At 41.5% G+C, this 27,097-nt stretch overlaps 1 protein-coding gene across 2 annotated transcripts in view; it reads right to left on the bottom strand.

Annotated features, from left to right (window-relative positions):
• The window catches only part of AFF3 (AF4/FMR2 family member 3), a 561,794-nt gene that overhangs the window by 102,060 nt on the left and 432,637 nt on the right, over positions 1–27,097 (bottom strand). For both annotated transcript variants that reach the window (XM_027622823.2, XM_027622824.2), the window contains one exon: positions 12,038–12,089. In XM_027622823.2, the coding sequence (XP_027478624.1) occupies positions 12,038–12,089 (52 nt within the window). The remainder of the gene's footprint in view (positions 1–12,037; positions 12,090–27,097) is intronic.

Consider the following 27,097-nt stretch of genomic DNA (forward strand, 5'->3'; position numbering starts at 1 on the left):
GTTACCTTAAGATATTGAAACAGGGGTTCTGTAAGGCTGACTTGCTCACAGTCACAGAGCCGGTAAGAAATGGCACCCCAGCCCTGCCTCTGCCTCACCTTGGACTATCCGTGGCAGAGGGTGAAGGGAAGGGGACCAGAGGAATTTGGAATTCTGCCAGTCTCAGTGTGACAGGGACTGGTGGGGATGCTGAGTGGACGCTAACACACCCAGGGGCAAGGTTCCTGTGGGGACATTAATGAAGAGGAAGCATAGGAGTCATCTTTGAGACAGGCGTTTGCGAAGGAGATGGGTGGGTTTTAGGTTTCTGGGACTAAAGTCTTTTCCTCAAGAGGTTTACAGGTAGAAGCATATTGTTTATCTCAGAGCTTGCCAGAAACTCCTGGGGAAGAAGTCGTTTTTACTTCCAGAGTTCACATGACAGAATTGCATATAATAAGGAGGTGCCTGCCTGGGTCAGGGCTAGGAAGGTGCAGAGATCACTGAGGATTCACCAGGCAAATGGGGCAATGGATGATGGTGAAAGATCCAAGCTCGGCTGTAAATTCTCACAATGGTGAGAGTGGTGGAAACATTTGGATTCTGGGACAGAACACCGGCAAGGCAATAGACTTCCGTGTGTGTGTGTGTGTGTGTGTGTGTGTGCATGTTTGTCTAGCATCTGCAATTTCAAAGTGGAAGCAAACAAGCAAGAATGACCATCATATCTAAGGATGGTTGAGTAGCTTGGAGATACTCTACAGGTAGTATGTGGATTTAAATGATTCCTGGTTGTTGGGAATGGAAGGTTAAATTTGGAGTATGGAGGGGATGCAATCTAAGAGCCCTGCAGGTTCTACCATGGCTTTGTGGCCCACTAGTTAGGGTTTTGGTCATTCACACACTCCTAGAACTCATCTCACAGGGCAATTTCAGTGCAAGCCAGACCTTGAGCATGGCCAAGATGGTGATGGCCTGTTAAAAACTCTCATCTTTGGCACAGCAGGTGGATACTGGGTTCAGTCACTTCCTACTTTGTTGGGTTTGCCAAATGCCTTTATCCTTATGCTACCTCAACACAATGCTTTGGTGGAGACCCATTCACTTTCCACTGGCCTTGGTAGGTGTTTGATTATCATGCATGCAACTGGGGCCCAAGTTGTGTGGCATATAAACGTGACTTTGTTATTGTATAAAGATGAGAGTCACATAAATGTTTTGATAGTTTTGTTGTAAATGCAACTTGTATTTGAATAACCAACACCTTAGGTCTGATTTTATGTTTCACTTAGACACCTTTTTTACTATATTTGCAATATTTGAAGGTAAAAATAGGTTTGTAATGGTAAAGAGTCTTCTAATTGTACTTTGCAAACCAATTTTTTAACATAAAAGAAAGTTAAACCGATTCTGATTGTGTGATGTATTAGCATTTTCACCTCTTCAGAGACCACTGCCTCAGGGTTTATATGTGAAAAGTGTTTTCACATACGCGATGTAATCACATACTCTTCCTTGAACTGCTTTGGACATTTAAGAATGAATCCCAGGTTGAAATAAGTGGTACCCGGAGACATGTTGTTGAATCAACCTCCCCAGAGAGACAGTCTGGCTCATTTGTACTTTTCTGGTGTGGAGAGGATGATCTGGTGGCCTGACGTTTCGGGAACTGTCTGGTCTGCTTCTTAAAGATGGTCTTCTTTCACTCAGCCCAACCTGTTGGCTGCAAATCTGGTCAGGATGGAACTGGCAAGTGCCAAGGGGCATTGAATGACCACAAATGATTATGCTCCATGTAGAAACAACAGGCTAAGAGAGTCTCCTGAGAAAAGCTGTGCTAGGAGATAACCAGCCCTACTTGGAGATTTGGGAAAACACAAACAAAAATAAAACTTTCCAAGTGCATATCTGGACCAAACACCTGAGTGACTGTAGGTAAATACCTCACTAAATGAAACCACTCAAGCCTGGATCTGAGTGATAGCATATACTCCAAGGAGCATCTACTCTTGAATGGTTACACTTCTGAAGAAACTACTGAAGATAAAAACCATTAAAGTCACAGGACAAAGGACTATTCCTCTGAGTTAAATAGCTACGTCCTCTGGAGGGAGAATTCCATTTCCCCTGCCAACCAGGAGCTCTGCTGGCAGCTGTATTTGAGAAGAGCATGCCTATCAATTCCTGACGCATGGCCTTTCTTCTGTTCTCCAAATGGAGAGTATATTTTGTGGGTACTGACATCCACCATTAACAAAAACTTGGCTTAGTTTCAAATATATAGCTCCTCTATGAATTCTTGAACTTAACAAAGCAATGATTCTCTGTTTTTATGTTAACTGTATGCTTGCCCAAATTTAATGAATCATCTTTTAATTTTCATATAATTTTCTCATTTCCCGGATTTCTGTTCAGAGTCTTCCAACCGAAACCAGTCAGACCCTATGGTCCAGGCAGGTTGGGCACAACTAAACCTACATAAATCTCAATCGGGTCCTCAGAAGAGGTCTGAGAAAATATTTTAGGAAATAGGGTTGTGGGGCTTTGTACATCTGTGCTCAGTGACATTTAAGTCAGCTGATAATTTCAGTTTTGAAAATTATTGTTCATGAACATGAAACAAAGGCCATTACATTTTTGATCATCTACCTATGCTCATGTTTTTCACAAATGTGTATGAAGAGTGGCACAATTTAATAAAATTGGCCATATTAAGAGATTTTTGCATTTGCTTCTGGTGACAATGAAATTTCACTGATATATTATGATTACTTAACTAAGTTTTAGGACTGTTATCCAAATAAAAATCTCCTGCTACACATTTGAGTCTCCACTGACTGCAACAGAAGTTTCAAATAGATGCTTACTTCATACACATGACAAAGACCTGACAGGCAGTCATTTTCAATTTGAGTTATTGCTCTGCTTCTATATTAAAAAGAAACCAATTCATCAATATGATTAAATTGGATATTTAGCTTAGGGATAACATTAATGCAAGACTAAACATAAAAACAAACAAACTACTCTTCCTTTTTTCTATTTTGCTATTAAGTTTAATATATATAATATATGCTTCTTTTTGTACATTGAGGGCAGAGCTTTTCCTGGCATTTAAAATTCACTTTAAATGTTTGAGGCTAAATTACCATAATGAATATTGCTAATGTGTCTTGCTTGATGTCCGGCACTTAGTAGGCATTCAAGTTGATTCTCAGAAGGACTCTTACGTAAAAATTTTTTAGCTCTTGTTTGACTACAAATAACATCTACAATACAGTTCATTTCTAATAGAGGAGGAACTTGATTTTGGAGTCTTGCCCCTCAAACCTGGTCCTGATTACTGCTTCAACTCCTGTTTATATAATTCTACACAAGTTTGGCAGGATTCAAGAGCACATACCAGGGTGTTGGCTTTTATGAATCTCCTGGGATGTGAATGTCAAGCTGACTGGATGAACTCTAGCCACAAATCCCAGACAAGCACAATGACTCTATTTATTCAGACTTGGCCGACTGAATGCAGATTGACTCTGTGGGTAATAAATTTTCACAGGCCAAGAACTCCGGCATCCACCGAGCTGATCCTGAGAAGAAAAATGCACCCAGGGAAGTGAAGCTGGGCTGCACAAACCTCCTATGTTTTTATTCCACGTCTGCATATCATTTAGCTAATTCATTTGGTCACTGATAGACCTGCACTGCCAATGGCTTCAGAGGTTCTTTTCGAAAGCTCTGCTTTCTGTTATGCAATTGTCATATTAAAAAGGAACAAGGGAAAAAACGAACAGCGCCTCTTACTTGGCAATCTGCTTTCAATATTACAGCCCACACTGATGTGAGTTATCCAGTGGCCTCTATGGTAAAAAGCAGAGAACTGAGTGGGGATGTTTTTGTGCCTCCCCGTAAGAAACCAAAGGTGACAAAAAGCAATGAGAACTGCAATTCAGTGCTCGGAGCAATTGCACCTATGATCTTGACATCTTGATGCAGTGAGGCTTTAGATTCATTCCTAGAGGGCTGGGATTCTTTTTGAGAGACACGGTTAGTACTCCATGCATTAAAAATAAGAACTGGCTCTTTAACTTGAAGATTTACATTAGCTACCTAGATATCTATTAAATTAATTGTGTGCTCTCCAAATATTGATTGGGGATTAAAAGGTAACTTTTCTTCATTGTAAGATGTAAATTCTGCCAGTAGGAAAATTTCCCTCTACAGATTATATCCAATCATCAGTGCCTGTAAAATTAAAATTGTCAGTTTGAGCAGATAAACCATGCTCATTTAAAGAGGAAAAATGCAGTTATATAATTAAAATGAAAAGACTGCCTGATAATGTGCAGATAATGTAATTACTGGAAGCTGCAGGCACATATGTAGCCATTCAGTTTGGATCCCTGCTTCTTTACTCTCCCTGAGCTTATATATTTGTCATCTCTGAAACACTGTCTGCAGTTGACACTCTCTTGGCTGCTTCTTGCTGAAAGTCTTGATCATCTGTTCCTCTCCTTAAGCCTTGGCTATAATAATTTCTTCTAGATATTAGCTGTGTCTGACTTCCCAAGCTTTCCCTGACTTGAGAGGCAGAGCTCCTCTTTTTACCAAATTGGAAGACATGCAATATAATTAATCTCTCCAAGTCCATTAAAAAAATTCCTTTAGTACTTAGTGACTTTGGGAATAGTTTTGTCTTAAATCTTCTAATTTCTTTGCATTCTTACATGAAAACATTGGCCTCTGGAGTGTTAAAGCCAAGAGTTACAGAAAAGGGGATCTAAATAAATTGCTACACTATTGGTATCTTTCATTTACCCAGACAAACAGGAAGATGGATTCTCATATTATTTGTCCCAGTCCCAGTTTGAACCTCATCAAGTATGAAAATTATAAGAGTGAACATGGGAATATGCTTCCATTTTAATTATAACCCCAAACTTCCTAGGTAAACTCTGTCACAATCTCAGCTCTAGACTTTACAGTCAAAATTCTGCTATCCTTGAAAGGGAAGGCTGCAGAGAAACCCATTCTTTTGGTTTCGGAGGCTTCTGTTTGAGATAAATTCTGAACATTTGTAACTTCAGCATGGCGTGGCGGTAAGCATATTTAAGAAGTGGCTATAGACATTTCCATTGGAGACTGGATAGACCTTTCCTCCTAAATAGGTAGATTATTTGTACATTCATCTATAGCAACCTTAAGATTTTGGGTCTTACGTTTTTGTCTTCTCTGTCGACACCTTGGGTCTTTGGACAGGACAAATTTGAAAAACCATAGTGTTCAGTAAAAGAATAAAGGCAGAGCAAAAGTTATCTTTGATACTGGACAACAAAAAGCAGGAAATACTCTCAATTCAACTCAACATTGTATGTTGATTCATGTATCCATTCAGCAAGTATTTAGCACCACTGCTGTGCCAGACAGTCTCTGCCCTCAGGAAGCTTCCAGTCTCGTTGGTAGAGACAGATATTTTAAGAAGTAAACATAACACATAACTAAAAGTATGATGAGACTTACGAAGAAAGGTTAAGACAATTGGGAAAAGGACTAACTGGGAGGTCCAATTTAGAGAATGGGGAGTTCCCCTGAGAAAGTGAAAGTTATGTTGCACTTCCCGGATGAGTAGGTGTTGGTCAAACCAAAAGAAAGAAAAAATGAGGGAGGAGAGGCCTCTGGAGGCCCTGAGGCAGCTGAGCATGGCTTGTTAAAGGAGCTGTAAGAAGGCCCATGTGGCTAACGTGCCATGAGTGAGCTCAATGTGAAGTGAAGGGAAAGAAGTGGGTGAAGCTGGACTTAGTGTAGGGTAGTGTTAGTCATGCTATGGGCTCTGGATTTTATCTCAAGTGAAACGGTTGATCAGTTGATCTGATTTATATTTTTAAAAGATCGCTGTGGGGAGATTGCATTATAGAGAGGAAGAATAGAAATATGCTAGTGTCTACTAGATTGGTTTAGACTTGGCAGGATGGAAAGACATCTCTTTCCAAAGGCTAGTATTTAATTTTGGAGGTTGAATTTACAGGCCTTAGAGATTAAAATTAACATTTAAGTGAGGAACAGGGAGTTGTCCAGGATAAGCTTGGTGTTTCTAGGCTTGAACAACTGGGTGTCTGGCAGGGCAACAATCACAAGAAGAATATATTTGTGTGTGGGTGGGTAAAGGGTGGCAAAGACCAGAAGTCCAGTTTGGCACAAACTGAATTTGAAATGCTTGTGACACATCCAAGTGGAAAAGTCAAGTAGGTCTGCAGTTCAGAAGAGAGTTCTGAGTTGAGGATATAACTTTAGAAATTGTAAGCATATAAAAAATGAAGGTCATGGGAATGGAAGAGATCACCCAGAGAGGGAGAGAGGGAGGGAGGGAGAGAAAGGAAGTGGAGAACAGAAATCATGAATAAATGCTGAAAGACTCCAATATTTAAAATTGGGCGGAAGAGGAGCAGCCAGAAAGGAGCCTAAGAAGAAACAGTCAAAAGGGCAGGAAGCAAACCAGGAGTTTAGTGTTAGACACCTCAAGAAAAGTGGGGTGATTGATAGTTTAATGCGGTAAGTCTTCTGGTAAGCCAAGAGACTGAAAAGAGCCCAGTATGTTTGGCTCTGTGGAGGTTACTTGTGACCCAATGCATAGTTCTGATGGGGAGGTGGGGCAGAAAGGAGTCAAAAGAATAAGGTCCCAGGTAACTGAGAGGAAATGGGACAGACTTGATAAAAAGAAAGCAGCGTTCTCAGTAATAGGAATAAGGGAGGGGATGAGTGAAGATAAAGATACTTGTGTGCATCTGGTTATGGGAAGATGAGGCTTTCCTACTGGATGCCAGTCAGCCAGGGTATGCACTAGGTTGAATAAGATATAGAATAAGATTCAGGTTGCTCACTCAAAAAGTCAGGAAGATAGAAAATAAAATCCTCCATTATCCACATATTATCAGTTCTGTGATGGAGAATACTCAGGGAGGAAACCTGTAAAATGCCATCACTAATGAACCGTTAATAAGTTATGTATATATAATGTAATTCCTAGAACAGCCATTTAAAAAGCTATACAAAGAGATACACTAAAAATATGACAGATAAATAAAAACAGAATTCTGTAGAATGTTCAAGAAACCTATATGAAGTCAGGGAAAAGAAAACAGAAAAAGGAAAACAGAAAGAAAAGGAAAGTGACAGAAAAGCAAAAATAAAGTGACAGACTTAAGCCCTAGTATATCAGTAATTACATTAAATGCAAATGTTCTAAATACATCAATTAAAGACAGAGATTGGCAAAATAGATAAAAAATGTGACAACAATATATTATCTGTAAGAAACTCACTTCAAATACAACAGTATAGATGGGCTGAAAGTAAAAGAATGGAAAAAGTTACATTATGTAAACATTAATCAAAAGAATGCAGCAGTGGCTATATCAGTATCAGATAAAGTAGGCCTCAGAGCAAAGAAAATTACCAGAGATAGAGTGGAACATCAGTGAAATAGATAACAGAGATTAAGGAGTGCACTTATATGATGAGCACTGGGTGATGTGTGGAAGTGTTGAATCACTATATTGTACACCTGAAACTAATATAACACTGTATGTAAACTATAAAAAAAAAAAGTCAATCTACAAAGAAGACAGGGCAATCCTAAATGTTATGCACCAAATAACAGAGCTGTAAAATATATGAAGCAAAAACTGACAGAATGGAAAGGAGCAATAGACAAATCCACAATTTTAGCTGGAGACTTCAACATTCCTCTCCCAACAACTGATAAAGCAACTAGAGAGAAAGTCAGCAAGGATCTAGAAGAACTCAACAGTATCAACCAACAGGATTTGATTGACATTTATAGAACACTCCACCCAACTGCAGCAGAATCCACGTTCTTTCAAGTGCCCATAAGACATATACCGATATATACCAATATAGACCAGATCTTGGGCCATAAAAAATACTTAGTAACTTTCCAAGAATTGAAATCATACAGAATGTGTTCTTTGACCATAATGGAACCAAACTAGAAATCAATACAAGTAAGATTATAGGAAATCTCCAAACATTTGGAAATGAAACAACCCACTTCTAAATAATCCATGCATCAAAGGGGAAGTCTCACTGAACTGAAGGACAATGAAAATACAATGTGTCAAAATTTGTGGGATGCAACTACAGCGTGCTGAAAGGAAAATGTAGATGCTTATATTATAAAAGAGTGCAAGCCTCAAATCAGTAATCTAAAGTCCCTGAAGAATCCAGAAAAAGAAGAGCAAAATGAACCCAAAGCAACAGAAGGAGGGAAATAATAAAGTTAAGAAATCAATAAAGTCAAAAACAGAAAAGTTGATAGAGAATATCAATGAAAAAAACTTGTTTTTTTTTTTGAAAAGATCAATGAAATTGAAAAACCTCTAGCAAGATGACAAAGACAAAAATAAGATCAGTCCCAAGATGAAATGGGATATCACCATAGACCCAGACATTAAAGGAACAATAAAAGAATAGAACTTTCTATATATAAATATGACAACTTAAATGACATGATAAACCAATTACTTAAAGAGCACATACTGCCATAACCTACCCCATGTGAAATAACTATTCAGAAAATAGAATCTGTGTTAAAAATCTCCAGACCCATGTGGTTTCACTGGAGGAATCTGACAGGTGTTTAAAGAAAAATTAACATTAACTTTATATAATCTCTTCAAGAAAAAACAAGTGCAGGGAACACTTCTCAAGTCATTTTATAAGCCAGTAATGCCCTTCTTTTAAAACCAGACAAAGACAATACAAAAAAAAGGAATCTTCAGAACAATATTGCTCACCACCTTAAAAAGACAAATGTGGTGAGGATGTGAGCAACTGCAATTCTCTTACACTCCTGATGGGAGTGTCAGTTGGTGAAACTGCTTTGGATAAAGGTCTGAGATGAGCTACTCGAACATGCATATACCCCTCGGCTCTGATTTCTACTCTTGGTCATACACCTAATAGAAATGTTCCCATATGCTCACCAGAAGACCTGTACAAGAATGTCAATGACAGTACTATTCTAATAGCCCCCAAATACCTTTGTGCCCATCGGGAGTAGAATGGGTAAGTAAATTAAGGTATATGCACATAATGAAATATGACTGAACAATGAAAATGAACATACTTCAATTACATCCAACACAAACATAACACTGAGTGAAAGAAGCCAGAAACAAGAGCACACACTGTATGATTCCATTGATAGAAAGTTCAAAAACAAGCAAAATTACTCTTTGGTGTTAGAAAAACGGGAGAGTGGTTATTCTTCTGGAGGGTGGTGACTGGATGGGGATGTGGCAGACCTGAGAGGCTAGCAGTGTCTATATCTTGATCTGGGTGCTGATTATTACATGGGTGTGTGTGTGTGTGTGGTTTACGAATATTCATCACACTGTATTCGTAGATTATGTGTACTTTTCTCTGTGTATGGTATATTCAGTTATAAGTTGACTAAAAAGCAAAAAACCAAAAGCCTATTGGTTCCAGTGACATGAAGGTAACAAGGTGAGCCCAAGTTCCAAGGAAGTGGCAGGCTTTGGGGATCTAACATTAATTCCCATTTTACAAATGGTGATCCTGGAGCAGAGAACATCTTGGGGACTGGGGCAGGGCTGCAAAGCTACTGAGTCACCAGCAGAGCAGGGATTTGAACCCAGGGAGCTTGGCTGCTGAGCCTGTGTGTACTCACTAAACTAGCCTGTCTCTTCATCCTTGAGAGCGCAAAGACAATGAGGATAAAGGCAGCATTAGACAGAGTGTTCAAATGCATGTGAGTCTGAAGCGACTTGAGGAAGGGCAAACAGGCACAGCAACTTGAAGCTCTTGTGGATATCTTTTTGTCACAGCAAGTGACCAGTATTCACAAGGACATCCAGATGTCATGTAGGAGAAGGGTAAGGAGTTTAGTATTCTCTGTTTATTGAGGCAGGGAAATGTACAATACATTTTTGAAAGATTTTGGGTTAAGGGACAAACTCTAATGATGTCTGGCAAAATCATTTATGTGAAACATTTAATTATCTCCCAATGCCAGAAAAATGCAGTGTGTGTATGTGTGTGTGTGTGTGTATGTGTGTGTGTGTGTGTGTCCGTGTGTGCACATAAGCTCGACTCTTCAGGGGCACAATCATATTTTGGTCTTGGAGGGAAAAAATACCATATCATTAGTCTTTTTTAAAAGCATGGAAATTATGATTTTGTGATTAGGCCAGGCTATAATTATAGGCCAAAGCAGGATAACTTAATATAATTAGTGTTAGAGCAATCACTTAAACTACTATATACAAACCACTGTCTGGAGTCTTAATTATACCACTGTATAAAAATCATTCATTCTGTCAGCTGCTCTCATTGCAAATGATGGAAAGGTGTACACACAGAGGGACCAAATGTAAGAATAAAGGATCTAACCTGTATATTCTCAATACAATATTATCCATGGTCACAGATTAGAAAAGCAGTAGCTAATAAAGCAAAATGATTCAACTTAAAGTTCTTACTGCCTTAGAGAATGTGTCTAGTACATCCTTGAGAATAAATTTTTTTTAAATTGAGTTTTCAGTAGAAGTATTTCCTGGAAATAACTCTGGAAATTTCTTTCCAAATTAAGAAAGCTTGCTGAATGCAATACTCTGTGAATCCCTTTTCTAATATGAAGGACGCACAACCTACACACCTGATATGACTTAATCCACAATGTACGTATCTGAACCTCTCATTGGGAAATACATGAAGACATGATTAGCTGATAGTCACATAGATGAGGAACCAAAATTAGGAGTGAAGTCATTCTCAGCTCTGCCAAGATTGCTGTGTTACAGATATCTGACTGTCCTAGCGTGCACACCTAGAAACAAAGTCATCAGTCTCTACAAAACCTGAAGCCTGAGCAGCTTTCCTTGCTCAGTTAACCTTTCTTCACTTGGCTGCTACTCTAGTTTCAATGCGAGTTCTATTTCACATCCAGGCCCTTCTTTGGTGCCTCACCTTCTTCTTCAAGGTGAACAAACTCCTCTGTGACCTCACAGCCACATTCTGCTTAGATGATCTTCCTGGAAATGTTCCTTTGACTTTTATTTCACCGCTGCACACTTTGTACATTATGTGCGTTTGCATGGCTAGACAGCTGAGTTGCCTGTATAGCACTCCATGACACCTTTGTATAAATTCACGATTCCAAGATCAACCGCATACTGTCTCCTATTGCATGTAAAAATAACTTCTGGAAAAACCTCTCTGGATTGTCTTTATACCTACCACATTTGTCCATACTTGACAAAATACCACACAGATAATAAGAAAAAGGAAACTGAAGTAGAGGAAAATCTATCTTTTGTGTTTTCAAACTTGCTTTAAAATACAAACATTTCCTGCAATGCAGAAGTTGAAAGTGATGAATGCTATGTGGATATTTTTCCACTTTAACTGACTGATCAGAAGAGTATTTATAAACCCCTGACTGATGTCTTGAGCTTGTAAATCAACACCAGGGGAGAACACTTTAAGCACATTTATCATCTAAGACAAACAGCCTATTCAGAGCATGATTATTTTTTATTCATCATTTAAGTTTCACCTCTACGTTTGCTTCTTCTCAATGTTAATAATATCTGTATAAGACTTCTCAATATTTAATGTTACAGCTTGCCTGTTGCATGCTGACAAGGTTAGGTCACATGCTTGATCTCTAGAAGACCAGTGAGCTTTGCCAAAAAGAAAAAAAAAAAGAAAAGAAAAGAAAAAGAAAACAAAAAATGGTCGATTTTGTATTGAAGTCTGATGTTAGTCAGCTTCCTTGTCAGTTCCCATTGTTGGTTTCAATGACACAAAAATTGTAGCATCACAGTTTTAAAAGGGAAATTAAGCCCAAGATACTTTAGTGGACTGGCCCCATGACATGGAAGCTCATAATTACCAGAGGGCACTCAGCCTCTTAGAACACAACTTTGAATGTGTATGACTCAGTCAACTCCCAGGACAGCCCACTGGGTCAGTGGCGCTCTGTCACGTTCAAAGACAGAAACATAAAACGAAATCTTACCTGCTCATTCTCCTCTTCGTCACTACTTAGCTTAAGGTCATCTTCTAGCATTCTGAAAAAAGGAACAAAGAGGTACAGCTACTTAGCAAATTCAAAATAATTCACCAAACTATCTCTGTTAGAGCAATGTTTCAATAAGTATATTTTATTTCCTGATTAATTGCAAAAACAAAACAAAACAAAACCCAAAAGAAACCCTTTCCTTTTAAGTCTTTTCTTCTGATGTACTTAGGAAATAACTGCACCATAATGAAAATTAACCCTCACAACAGTCCTTTATAGAGATCAGATGGGTTGCTTCAAGAATATGAGGTTGTAAACCAACAGAATCAGGTGCTTTTGCTTGCAGTTTGAATTCTAGTTACTTGTTCAGTGTTCGGCATGTGACAGCGCTGTGCTATGTCTCCATGATTATTCATGGTAAACAATCAGAGAGCAGGTAGAACTCTGCCGACAGCAATAACGCAATAAACTGGAGCTGTGAGCGGTAGCTGCTTAGGTCTCCACCAGTCAAACATCTGGAGAAGACATCTGCCCGAAGACTCTGCTGGATGAGGAAGACCAAATGGGAGAGAACTTTCCGAAAAGACTCTGTGGAGGCAATTCCCAAGTGCCTGTTGGCTCTGTTAGGTTTGCCATGGTGGAGGCAGTGGGGAAGGATACTTTTGGGTCCGTAAGAGTCCAAAGTAAAAACATACAAACAGAAATTCAAGTCCTCTTATTTCTGATGATGATAAAATTGTATTCTTAGTGGCACTGGTGAATTGTTTATAGGGTAATAGTTTTCAGGTTAATTCATTTCAGATGAAATCTCACTCAGAAGGATACTCTGTAACGCAAATGAATGCAGGCAGAGCTGCTCTGTGGGGTGGGGGTGGGGTGGGGAAGAGTCCATTTCTGATGGACCCCGGGGTTCCAGGAACCAGTCTGAAGGCCACTGAGCTCATGTGCTTGAAAGACCTCACTGTCCTCCTTGAAGTCACCTTCCAAAGACTGTCCCCTAAAATGTGCCTAGTTTCTTTAAAAGCCAATTATAGGCCCATCATCAGTATATTCCTCTGAATATTTTTATAAGTAATTTCAGTGATTTTTGGGGTGAACTTGGGGTAAAGACTTGCCAGGGCAGCACATGGACCCAGTTTTGCCCCAACTAGGCATTTGTTTGGAGAAAATCACTGAACGCCCTCACCCCTGGTCCCATTGCCTGAGTTGTAAAATGACAAGTTATGCTGGGCAATCTCTACGGTCCAGTCCTGCTTTAGATTCTATGAGTCTAGGGAATAAAGTCGCCCCCTCTTTCATAAAGTAGAAAGACTCTTGTATTTGTCGTAGAGAGCACAGCTGAGATATTTTTAAGCAATTTCTGGTGTACTATGTAAGCTGTAACCATTAGGACACCAGATCTGTTTCCTCACAGGCGATGGATAGTCTACCAGTATGGAGAAGTATCACTCTTGTAGTATTTCAACCACAGGCAAACCAAGAAAGCACCAGTGAAGACTGCAGAGCTATATCCCCAACTGCCCTTTGTATCTGTTGGGCGTGTCATCCGTTCCCTTTGACCTCACAAACTCCTACCCTTAGCTTCAAAGAGAAGAGACATGGTGGTGATTTATTACAGTATTGTTTGGGAAGAAACTTCTAGGAAGGGGACTGTGTTTTCTTTGTCCTTGAGTCCCCAGTCACCAGCACAGTGACGGCACAGAATACAATACCAATTTGTTGGCTGGGCTGGGGCGCCTTCCCCAAACCTATTTTCCTACCAAAAGGCACAAATGGCTTTCTGATGAAAAAGCCCAGAGAAGCAGGACCATATCTTGCGTCCACCCCTCACTCTCTCTTTAGGGGTAAACCACAAACTGCAATTTGGTTTCATCTCGAGGACTGCCCTGAAGGCGCTGGGTGTTCCCAGTGTGGGTGGTCCTGTCAGTGGGTGGGAGGAAGGAGGGGGGAGGTACACACACAATCCTCATTAACAACCCCTTTGTTGTTGGATAGAGGTCACGTTAAGGGTGACTGGGAAGTCTCATCTTCATACGGGCGATAGCATGCACAGACTTGAAGGCCACTGTCAACCCGAGCAAGAAACCCCAACATGCCCCAAAGCAAGGGATCTCAGCTTGGCTGCACACCAGCCATGTGACTCAGTCACCACACGAGGCTGGCAATGCTGAAAGGAACCACAACAGTAAGAACAGTGTGTGAGGTTCTGTTTTAAGGTGGGGAATACAGCTTATTTTGGTTTATTTGAAGCATGTGCTAAATGTGTAAACACATCACTGGGTGTTTGTTTGAATTTCATACTGTCTCTCACATCCCCTGATCCTGAGTGAGTCACACCTCTGGGCCTCGGCTTTGTCATTTCTGTATTTGCTATCATCTCTAGAAGAAAAGCAGTCAGAGGTCCACCTTGCTTTGTGAATTTTTTATATTTAAAAAAAATGAATTTATTGTGTTTCCAGCTGAGATCTAAAAAAACTAAGGATCAAATGTAAGAATACCTCGTATTCAGGAGAGACTTCCTGAGAAGTTATAAATCCCATTAAACTTCCAAATCTTGAAATGAGAGGAAATGGCACTGAAACACTAAGTCCAGTTCATACACATCCCACAGCAGCCCTGGGACTGTCACCACCTCTCTGCACCCAATCGCCAGCAGTCACGCACCGAGGGAACGGATGCTCAAGGCCATCCTGGAACACAGTCCAGCCCTTGTGCTTTATTCTGATGGTCACGGCGGAATCCCCGCAACTCAACATGCACTGCGTTCTTGAAGCCTGGCCTAGTCGACTTGAGGAGGAGGAGTCAGAGTGGATATCTTAAGCTATAGCCGAACAACAAAGCATGGTTGGAGAAGAAAAATGCAGTAATCCCACAAGATCCTAAGAAACGTCAGTGTGTGGAGGGTCACAGGTAGACCGGAGGCCGGGGTTAGCTCCATGTAAACACACAGAGGGCACTGTGGCCATTGTGCCCCCAACTCCAATCCTACCCATTTGAGAACATTTTATCATCTATTTCCAAAAGGAATAGATTGGCATGAACAAAAAACAAAGGATTAAACCAAAAGTAAAAGAAAATCCCAGTGTTGGTGAGGCCAAAGGGCAGAGGCGGGTATCTCCAACTCCATTTTTGAAAAAAGGAAGACAAAGTCTCCGATGCTCCGAAGGGCTGGAGGCAGAGTTTGGGATGGGTCATCTGTACATCAGCACAGGGCCTGTGCTTCGGGATCGTGCTGGCTGCCCTAGCCCTATACACCTGCATCTGAGCACCACTGGGCCTTCCTCCAGCCAGTGATGCCCACCCAGCCAGAGCCACTCCCTTTCATGTGCCCTTAGCCCTTCCCCTTCTCAGCCCCTGGGAGCCCCCCCCAGGTGCCTGAACTGTTGATTGGTAGCAGCGCTCAGCGTTGAATGGATGTTCATGCCAGGCCGGCTGAAAGCACTTTCTACACGTTACCTTGCTCAATCTCACGCAACTCCTCCAAGGTGGGCGCTACTGCGGCAGCAGGCAGGCGAGGTGCTCCAAGCATGGGCTGTGCAGTCAGGCTGCCCAGGATGAATCTTAGTTCTAACCACTCAACGAGCTGAGTGACCCGATACCTACCTCCACGGGTTTTCCAGAGAAATCATTACACAATCATTGGAAAGTGCTTAGCACAGAACCTGGCACAGAACAAGCATTCAATAAATGTTCATTTTTATTAATATTTCTTTTTTTTTTTATCTCTGAGGGTAATGCCTTAGAGCATTTAAGGAATTTGCATGGGTAAACAATTTGGGAGAAAAGCTGTTTCTATAAGAATGCCTTAAATCTAAGCCCTTTGGCTCTACTTTCTGGACATTCTGTAAAGAAAAGATGAGATTTTCTAGAGGTTGCGGATGGGGTAATGTATTTTAGGTTATAATTGCTGCCATGGCTGATTGACAGGACTGCGCTTACTGCTACAGTGGACACAACGCATGCCCATCAGCCTCAGTGCACAAGGAGATCTGCCCTGAGGGCCAGCCGTGAGTCCCCTCACAGGACCCACTGAGTGATGACAACAGGGATGTTGAAATAAAATAGACAATAAAATGGGACTTCCTGAAGTAAGGCCAGAGAACAGAGGTGCAGCCAGAGGTGCCGAGAAACCTGGACTCTGTGCCCGGAACACCTGACATGCTGTCACTGCTGTCAGAAGCACTCCAAGGTCGGGCCCCAGGGTGACTTACCCGCGGAGTCCGAACCAGGTAACCAAGAACTGAGACGTGAAAGGACGCAGGCAGGATTTTTAAACATGCAATTAGGTGATTAAGATTCTACGTATCTTTCACTGGGGAACTGCGTTAGACAACAGTTTCTTAAAATTATCGTCCCAGGCTTGTTATCACTCGCTCGGGGGAGCACCTGGGGCAAAGATCACGAGGTTTTGAGGCACGGGCTGCAGGTCCCATGCTCTCATGCATGGAGGGGGCCTGGCGTGGATGGCTTCCAGGGGAGGTCGCAAAGAGGCTTCCGAGCTCTGACGAGGGAAGCAGGCACAGACAGTTCCCTGTGAGGTCTGCTGAGGACTACCTCAGGTAGTGAAGGATGAATGGCAGCACGGTCCCCCACCAGCAGGAGCCCTGACACCTCTCGGCTACTACTACTCCTGTAGTCACATGGTAACGAGGGGCGGGGGAGCAGGTGCACTGTCCCAGGGCCGGGGTTCCCTCACATACTACATTCAGATCAGCACTGCCACTTGGCCATTTAAAAAAATGCCTCCAAACTGTGAAGCTCTGGCACACACAACTGTCACAGAACCCAGCCACCTCATCTGGCGGTATCTGTGGTAGCGCTCAGGAAGGGGAAAAATAAAACCCTTAAGACTTTAATATCTGATGACGGTAACTTTCCCACGGGTGGTATTTTTTAATTGGGCAATAGACACACTTCCGTTGTTGCCAGTCCTTACGTTTCTGACGTACACCACTTCTCACGGAGCAGAAACAGTAGCCTCTCCTTAGCAGATGGCCAACTGCTTCTCATGCTCCCCTATTTCTTCACAGGTATCGCAAACGGGCACATTAACTACCTGCAAATGTAATGGCAGTCATTTCACAGAGCAGTGGTTTTTAATTAATAGGATTTCCCCGGAATTACTTGCCATTTGGGGCCCTTAACAGATCTGAATCCTTTAGCCCTTTAAAGTTCACTTCATTTTGCTTGATCTTAATGGCTTTTAAAACATCTGACTTTTAATTGGGCTGTTTGATTTTCAGATTTGCTTCTATAACTGGTACTACGACTGTCTCCACCTATTTGAGATTTAAAGCCAAAGACAAATGTTTATGACTCCCCATTAAACATATTCATATATGCAAATATCCATTCTAGCAATTAGCTGTGCACTATAGCCTACTCATTATGCAAGCGCACCCCTCTGCAGGTACTCCCCAAGCCATCATTTCTACTGCTCGGAACATGGGAAGGAAGTTATAAACCAACTTTCATTCTGTCTGAAGTCCACTCCTCTGTCAGGGTCATTGCTACCATCTGCCTGGGCTTATTTTCACAAACAGGTAACTACTTTCCTCTCTGCATTTGTTCAGAAGAATTAAGCTCCTGCCATTTCAGTCAACCGGGAGCCAGGAAGGCTAGGATAGGTTTGCACTGGGGGTTGGTGATTTAGTGCATCCAAAGCACAAATGAAGTAACTTAGTGTGGAAGCAAATAGAGAAATCAGGAGTAACACAAAGGGGGTGGTCTAGATGACCTAAAAGTTTTCAACTCTGATATTTTCCTATCCAGGGTTTCATATCTACATCTTTTGAAACAATGGTGGGTCATAGGGAGATGGTGTTTGCTAACATGTATCTCCTTCCTGGACTTCCTCTTCCAGGGACTGTTCCGGTTGTCAGTGAAATCGACAAATTATCTGATTCTACCATGTTCATCCTCTGCTGAAGGATGAAGGTGCACTGTAGCTCTTCTGTTTATGACCTTATTTTTTCTTAGGGCCAGTAAGTTCCATTGGTCCTTTTTTCCCACTTACAAGCTGAGTGCACCTGCTACCTTCTACACAGCCCTGTCTTCCCTGGGGGCCAGCACCTCATTCCCTACCATTTAAGACTCTCGCAAAACACCAGTCTCATTTAGAAGACCTGCTAAACCCTGGTGAGATATGAGATGAATGTGTGCCTTTGAAATCTCAATCGAGCAACTGCCTTTCCCAATAGGACCCATATCTATTACATTAATATAGAATAAATGGAAATCAAAGGAAACTGAAAACCGACACTAATTAAAAAAATATAGTCAGTGGTACTAGAGTGAGGGGTGGATGAATTCTGGAGAACAGGCGGCTCGGGAAAAGCTGCAAGGAGGAGGGAGTACCTGAAGGGCTTCAAAGTCCTAGAGGAGGCAAATGAAGTCAGGGACCTCTATCCTGCCCCACAGAGGAAGGTTGACAGCCAAGCACAGAGTGCTTGGGCATGGAGGTAGTTTATTTCCCTTACTCTCATGGTATTTTTTTAAAAGTGATACATACACATAGTTCAGAACTCCCCAAATAGCATAAGGTATACAATGAAATGTCTCCCTCCTGGCCTTCTTCCTACCCTCTTACTTCCTACTCTCATCCCCCAAAGTCACGCCTGTCTGTAGCTTCTTCTATATTATTTCGGAATTTCTTTATGCATTAATAAGCAAACATGAACACAGAGCATTAGATCCATTAGGGTAAGTACATGACATTAAAGAACAACTATAGTGGTGGACAAATATAATGTTAACTGGACTCTAATTATCTGGCTGTGGCAGGCAACTTCTAAGATGCTCCCAATGATCCCGCCTCCTGGTATTTATGTCCTTGTGTACTTCCCTCCCCTGAGTGTGGCTGCACCTAATGACTGGCTTCTAGTAAACAGAGGAGGGCAAAAGTGATAGGATGTTACTTGCCAGTTTAGGTGACCTCTGCTTGCTGGCATGCATACTCTTATACTCTTCTTGCCAGCCTGCTTGGATGGAAAAGGCTGCCATGTTGTGAGCTGTTGTATGGAGAAATTCCTGTGGCAGGGAACTGGGGGGCGGGGGACATCTGGCCAACAGCCAAGGAGGAACTAAGGTCCTCAGCCCAGCCACCCAGGAGGAACTGAATCTTGCCAACAACCACACGAGTGAGCTTGCAAGTGGGTCTCTCCCCAGGTAAGGTTTGAGATGGCTACAACCCACCCACACCTTGCTGCTTTGTGAGAGACCCTTAGCCAGAGGACCCAGGTGCTCAGATTCCTGACTGACAGAAACTATAGAGTAATAAATGCTGTTTGAAGCCACTAAGTTTTGGGGTAATTTGTTAGGCTGTGGGTAATTCATATGCTAGCAGATGATATTAAATATTTAGTGTGTCCCTTTTCAAGATCACTCTTAACTGCTTGAGCTAAAAGCATTAGTAGCCATTATTCAAGCCATCCTAGAGAAGTATAATGTGGGCCTAAAAGGTAATTAAAAAGTTCTAAAAGCCGTGTTAAAAAAGGTAAAAAGAAACAAGTAAAACCAACTTTAACAGTATGTTTTGCTTATGCCAACATATCATTCAACATGATAATGCTCACTGGCCACATGTGGCTCCTATATTGGACAATGCAGGCTTATACTTTTTGTAGAAGGTGAGGGGTGTTCAAATCTCCTGGAGGTTTTGTGTTTTTCCCACCCCCACTCAGCCCTCAGCCCCCATTTGCTTCTTTCAGATGTCAATCTTCTCTAACACCTCCTGCTTTTAACAGGGTACACTGAACAAGTCTGTGACAGCAAAGATCCCCTGTGCAGGAGCTAAGGGAGGAGAAAGGGAAGGCTTTGGTCAGTATCACTGCAAACGCGTACCCCCACTGACTATCCTTCACGGAGACTGGGATCCCAGAGGCCCATTTTGTGCCAGTTAAATGTTTTAATGACCCATCTTTGCTTCTAATTCTGATGAAGCTAATTACATGTGGCATGACACTCCACAATGTACATGGAAGCTTCTGGCTTCACACAAGAGCTGGAAGGCTTTGAAACCTGCACTGAGCTGCAGGTGGCCCACAAGAGGGCTATGCTCAGTGCAACGTGTTTAGGAGCCACGGCCTAGTTTGAAAACAGAACAGTGGGCTGCCTTGCAAATACACCTGTCAGAGGCTGACTGGGCAAGGAAACTCTGTACTCGTTGCTCTGACTTATCTCTTACCCGCTTCTCTTGCATATAGTAAAGACATAGCTCACAAAAGCTGGGGTTTTTTTTTTTTTTTTGAAGTTGTGTATTTTTAAAAGTGTGCTGGTTGTTTTTTTCACGTGGAATTGCAATTCTACCTAGGGATGCTGAGTGGCCCAGAGAGAACTCTCCAAATGGAATGCTGGGCCCATTTTCCTTGAACATCCCGTGGAGGGAAAGCACCCAGAAGGATGTTAAGTGCCACACACAGTTGATGTGACCATGAAAATATGAAAATGCACCATCTTTTCCATTTAGGGCAGTGCAGTCCACTGTTATAAAGGAGCATTCTCTGAACACATTAGACTTTAAAATTGCTTCCTCTGGAAAGCAGTATAGGAGAAGAGGGCTGTAGGTACTCTGTCATTTCTATCAAAAAACATCTGAGGCTTTAGAAATAGCACTTTGATAGGGAATGCTTTCTGCTCAAAGACAGTTTAAAAATTTCTATCCTTGTTTGCTACAAGGACTTCTAGAAAATTAGTTCCTGAACTTGATGTTCTTGCTATTAGAGGATTCAGTTTCTGAGCAAATTCAAGTATGGTGCATGAAAGAATAAGATCCTTTTCCAAGCAGACACCAGAAGAGAGGTCCGAGGACCCTGACTGGGAACATAAAGTTTTCTCAGCTGCATGGATCCAATGATGGGCATTTCTTTACTTAATTCTCTCTGAAGGGGAATTTATACCTAACCAGAGGGGAAATGAGATATGTACATATATGGCTCATGTTTGTGATGTCGGATATTAATTGGTTGTCAATAAAAATTAGTAAGCTGGTTGCCTATTCTGTTTGCTAACTAATGGTTGGCTTATTTAATTGATAATTCTGACAGTAAGAATGCACCGAACCTAAAAGGGTCAGGCATCCACTAGGTTAAGATTTGTTCTTTGGTTCATGATACCAGTTTTTGCATTTTTGTGGCTATTGTTATTAATAAGTTAATTGCCGAAAGAGTACCTAATTGAGAGATGTATTTGAACTGATAAATTGTTAGGATTAGAAAAGAGAACCAAGCACAACCTTCTAATTAGCAAATGCATGCCCTTTAAGCTACACCAACCTTACATGTTGCCTGCTAATGGCATAATGCAGTGGTTTCTAAACTTTACTGCACAACAGAATCACTTGGGATCTTTGAAAAATACTGATGCCTAGCTCCCACCCCACCCCCCATATTCTGATGTAACAGGGGTATGATCTGGGGATCCATGTTTTTAAAAGCCTCTCAGGTGATTTTGATTTACAGCAAAGTTTGGGAACCCCTATATAACACAGAACTGGACAAAGAGTCAAAAGAGCTGCATGCCTTCAACAGTTCTGGACCTAAACTCTGAAGTTTTAGTTTACCCGTTAATAAAATGGGATGATAGGGGTGCCTGGGTGGCTCAGTCAGTTAAGCATCTGTCTGTGGCTCAGGTCATAATCCCGGGGTTCTGAGATCAAGCCCCACATTGGGCTCCCTGTTCAGCGGTGAGTCTGCTTCTCCCTCTCCCTCTGCCCCTCACCACCCCCAGCTCATGCTCTCTCTCTCTCTCAAATAAATAAAATCTTTAAAAAAATAAAATGGGATGATAGTTGATTCAAATGAGCCAATAAAGGTAAAAGCACACTGGAAATTGCAAAGCCTTATAAGGGCTTCCCAGCAATGGGGTTAGCATTATATCTTAGGTGCTTTAAAAAATATTGATTCATTTTGCACAGTGAAGGAAACCATCACAACAAAATGACCAGGTAACCTACTGAATGGGAGAAGATATTTGTAAATGACATATATGATAAGGAGTTAATATCCAAAATATATAAAGAACTTTTACAACTCAGCAACAAAATACAAATAATCCAATTTAAAAATGGGCAGAAGACCTGAATAGACATTTTTTTCAAAGAAGACACACAAAGGGCCACCAGACACATGAAAAGATACTCAACATCACTCATCATCAGGGAAATGCAAATCAAAACCAAAATGAGATATCACTTTATACTTGTCAGAATGGCTAGAATCAAAAAACACAAGAAATAATAAGTGTTGGCAAGGATGTAGAGAAAAAGGAACCCTCATGTACTGTTGGTGGGAATGCAAATTGGTGCAGCCACTGTGGAAAACCGTAAGGAGGTTCCTCAAAAAATTAAAAATAGAATTAGCATATGATCTAGTAACTTCACTACTGGCTATCTGCCCAAAGAAAATGAAAACACTAATTCAAAAAGATACAGCACCCCTATGTTTATTGTGGCATTATTCACAATAGCCAAGATATGGAAGCAACCTAAGTGTCTATCAACAGATAAATGGATAAAGAAGATGTGGTGTATATACACAGTGGAATATTACTCAGCCATAAAAAGAATATCTGGCCATTTGTCACAACATGGATGGATCTAAAGGGTATAATGCCAATGAAATAAGTCAGACAGAGAAAGACAAATACCACATAATTTCACTCCTATGTGAAATTTAAGAAACAAAACAAACAAATGAAAAAAGAGACAAACAAAAAAATAGACTTATATTTGGAGAATAAACTGGTGGTGGCCGGAGGTAGATTGGTGAGGAAGATGAGTGAAATAGATAAATGGGAAAGAAAAAAGGACTGGCTCATGGGCCTCATCCCCAGAGAATCTGATTTAATTGGTCTTGGGTTGGGCATGGGCATCGGTATTTTGACAGGCAGCCCAGATGAATTTACTGCTCAGCCAGGGTTAAAAACCACTGCCTCAATTTGAAGTGAATGATCGCCTTCTCATTAAAGCCATCTCCAATCCACAGGACAGAATTCTTCCCATCTTATCTAATTTTGCACAGAATTAAAGCACTAGAGAGGACTGCTTGTCAGCTCATCTGGCTCCACTTTTCCCTCGCCTTCCATTTGAGTAACAACACTTCCAAGGGAGAGGTGTGTTATACCCAGGATAAGGCACAAACCCATCATTACTAATGAGTTAAGGAAGTATTGTTAGTGTTTTAGAATTCTTCAGTGGTGGTTTTCAGAAACCATGGACAGTGCTGGGGCACCTGAGATTCTTTTCTGTTCCACAGCCCCTGGGAGGAAATACAGAAGGTTATAGGTTATCTTACCTTTTACATTCTCTGGGGAAGTCCTGAAACTTTCTTCAAGACGAAATAGCACAGTTGACATCTCAGCTCCCTTTTAAAGCACTACCCTGCACCACAGGGGCTAGAGGCCTGGGAACTGCACTCCCTGCCTGCCGGGTTTTGGCTAGATGTCACCAGTGAGAGGCACTGAACAGGGTTTGGGAGGTCAAAGAGTAATGGGAGCCATTAATCCTCCCAGGGCAGTGAAAGCAGGTGTATAAGCTTCAGCAGACGGCAGATGTGCTATCTGCCGGTGGCTTCCAGGCATCCTTCTGTAACACTGTAGGTGCTGCAGACTTCTGAGATTATTGTTAGCAGTTTTCTGTAATTCTGGCTTTACTGATTTCCTGCTGGCTCCATGCTGGTAGCTTCCCTAGCCCTCCTGATGGGTTATGCCCTACAGTTAGTGCCTTTCTACTTAAAATACCTAGACCGGTTTCTCTTTCCCAGATTGAACTCTGACTTACATGTACAGTAATTAAGAGCATGAGCTCTGGAGTCAGAAAGCCTGACTTATTGATGTGCATCCTGGCTCTGCCACATACTAGCTGTGTGTCCTTGTGCAAAAAACCCAGCATTGCTCTGTCTCGGTTTCCTCATCTTTAAAACAGGAAATAAGAATGTTTACCTCCCAGGAATATTGTGGGAATTATATGGAGAAAACGCATGAAACATTTGTATAGTGCCTGATACACAGGACTCACTCAATAAATATTCAATATTATTATTGGTGTTATTTTACCCATTCCATCTTATAACAATCGACATGCTATAATTTAAGACCATTTCACTTCTTCTAACAGCGAACATAAACTTCGTTTTAAAAAAATTTTTTTAAAGATTTTATTTATTTATCTGACAGACAGAGAGACAGCGAGAGAGGGAACACAAGCAGGGGGAGTGGGAGAGGGAGAAGCAGACTTCCCGCTGAGCAGGAGCCCGATGCGGGGCTTGATCCCAGGACCCTGGGATCATGACCTGGGCCTAAGGCAGACGCTTAATGACTGAACCACCCAGGCATCCCACGAACATAAACTTCTTAATTTTTTGACAATCTCCAAAGAACAGTTGATAGTGATATAAAATTAAAAAGGTTTTTGCCTTCAAGTGGCTCACTGCCTTTTGGAGGGAAAGGCCGATAAGTAAACCCAGCAAAGTGATAAAAAGTGGAAGCACAAATAACCATCTTCTGTCTTTGTTAGACAATGCTGGCCCCTTTTATTTTTCCTCACAGGTCTTATTCTCCAGGCTTTGAAATGTCTCTGTAGTTCTCTTCTGTGTCTACTATAAGTTCTCCGAGGTCCTTCCGAATGTATAGAGTCATGTGAGGGACACAATCCACTATCTAGGCTTTCTCAGGATTAGCTGCAGCAGGAGAAACACCTGTCCTATGTTGGAAGTCAAGAGTTCCAACAGTTCTCCATCTTGTTCATTGCATTGCTCCCTCCCTGTCCATCTGCCTCTTTGTTCAGGATACCCACAGGTCATTTGAGATTCATCACCAAATTTTAACAGCCTTGCCCTATGCTCTGTGGACCTAGATGACCATTCTGGCTTCTTTGATTGTGGAGGGGACCAAGCCAGAACTGGATACTGCAGAGATCCAGCCAAACCCCCATCTCAAGTTGTCCAGTCTCCTGGGATGTACGCCCTCAGGACTTCTGGCTAAATGTGACAAAGCTGCAGGTTTTTATACTAAAGCCACTAATCCTCTTTGCCACAAACACAACAAACTGACCATTTAAATGCAAAGAAGAGAAGAGGACATCCATGTCCCATATTAGAGAAAAAGCATCCTATTAGATATTCATTAAATCGGGAGGTTGGTATATGATACTCACACTAAGGCATTTTCATAAATACAGCTTAACGTTACCACTTTTGTAGTACTTCACATATTATCTCTGATACTTCCAGAATTTTTCATTATAAAACTAATACAGGTGGTCTGAATATATAAAGCAGATAATCTCAATTAAAAAAAATCTCATATATACCAGGATTAATTCACTACTTTTTTTTTAAGTGAATAGGGTTGAAAATTAGGCCAAATATATTAAATGTTCTATACTCATTTTCAGGTATGCACAACTGGTTTTTGCAATGGGAAACAATTACCCATTCAACATGCACCTCTATCTACCAATTACATCCTTTCGGGAGTTGTTCTGCTCGTGGTGATACAGAATGGATCAAACAACTCATGCACATTAAGCCCTGCCATATCTATTGCAGAGGAGGGTTCCATTCACTGGACTGGAAACAGGGTCACAGGCATCAGTCAAGGCCACTCCACAAAAAAGTTTCAGCATTTCCTCATGGTTTTAGATCAGGTATATTTTGGGATTAAGTCAAGATGAGTAGAACTGCAGAAGGAAGTTGCTGCCTATCCAGCTTTTTAGAGATTCATCTCTTTGACTTTCAGGTGGCAGAAAGAAATCTCAAGTGCAAAGAAAATAATTCATGTGAAAAATTTTAAGTGGTAGTGCATATTTTTGAAACAGAATGTGACTGCAGAGTAGTATTTGTTCTACTTACTGCTTAAGAAAATAACCAGTTGGTGTCTGGGTGGCTCAGTTGGTTAAGCGTCTGCCTTTGGCTCAGGTCATGATCCCAGGGTCCTGGGATAGAGCCCCGAATCGGGCTCCCTGCTCAGCGGGGAACCTACTTCTCCCTCTCCCTCTGCCCCTCCCCCACCACTTGTGTTCTCTGTGGCTCGCTTTGCTTTCTCTCTCAAATAAATAAATAAATACTAAAAGAACCAGTAATAATCATGATAAATGCAGTTACTATCCTAGAGGTCATGGTGTAAATCCTGCCTAAGTGGGTCTGTTCATTGACAGAAGACAGGAGTAGGGATAGAGAGACAGGACCCCATGTAGATTTCCTGAGTTTCCAATTTTAGATGGGTCAGGAGTCCTGGTTCATAGTTTTTCATTACAATGGTAGAAAATCAGTTGAGCTCAGGACCAACACTAGACAACACTGCAAAGAAGGTGCACCTTGTCTTTGGAAACCTCTACCATTTTAGGTGCACCCTCTCCCTCTTCCAAGGTTCATACCTCCTTTCTCATGCAGCACGTTCTTTTTCTGTCCCAGGATCCCATCTGGGATAAACAGACATGACATTCAATTGCCATGTCTCCTTAAGGTTCTTCTTCTTGGCTGTGACAATTTCTCGGTCTCGCCTTTTTTTGATGACCCTGATCATTTTGAGGAGTGCTGGCCATGTATTTTGTAGAATGTCCCACAGTTTGGATTGTTTGATGTTTTTCTCATGATGAGATTGGGGTTCTGGGGAGGAAGACCCCAGAGGTAAAGTGCCATTCTTATTTCATTGTATCAAGGGTGCCTGTTATCAACGTGATTTATCACTTCTGATGCTAAGCTTAATCACTTGGCTGAAGTTGTGTTTGTGAGGTTTATCTACTGTAAAGTTACTCTTTAACCTCCTTTTCCAGACTGCATATGGAAGTCACTAAGTAAAACTCATGCTTAAGGGGTAGGGATTCCACCTCCTTGAGGGACCGTATCCACCGAAATTATTTGGTATTATTCTGTACAAGAAATTCGCCTATTCACCCTGTTTATTTGTTTATTCAATCATTTATATCCGTATGGACTCTTGCATATTTACTTTCTGTACTGGGTTACAATCCAACACTAGTCAACTGTTTCTCTCTTTTTTTAAAGATTCATTCATTTATTTGAGAGAAAGAGAAAGAGCATGGGGGGAGGGCCAGAAGGA

The sequence above is a fragment of the Zalophus californianus genome, chromosome 8 (genome assembly GCF_009762305.2).
Source record: "Zalophus californianus isolate mZalCal1 chromosome 8, mZalCal1.pri.v2, whole genome shotgun sequence".
Taxonomy (NCBI): domain Eukaryota; kingdom Metazoa; phylum Chordata; class Mammalia; order Carnivora; family Otariidae; genus Zalophus; species Zalophus californianus.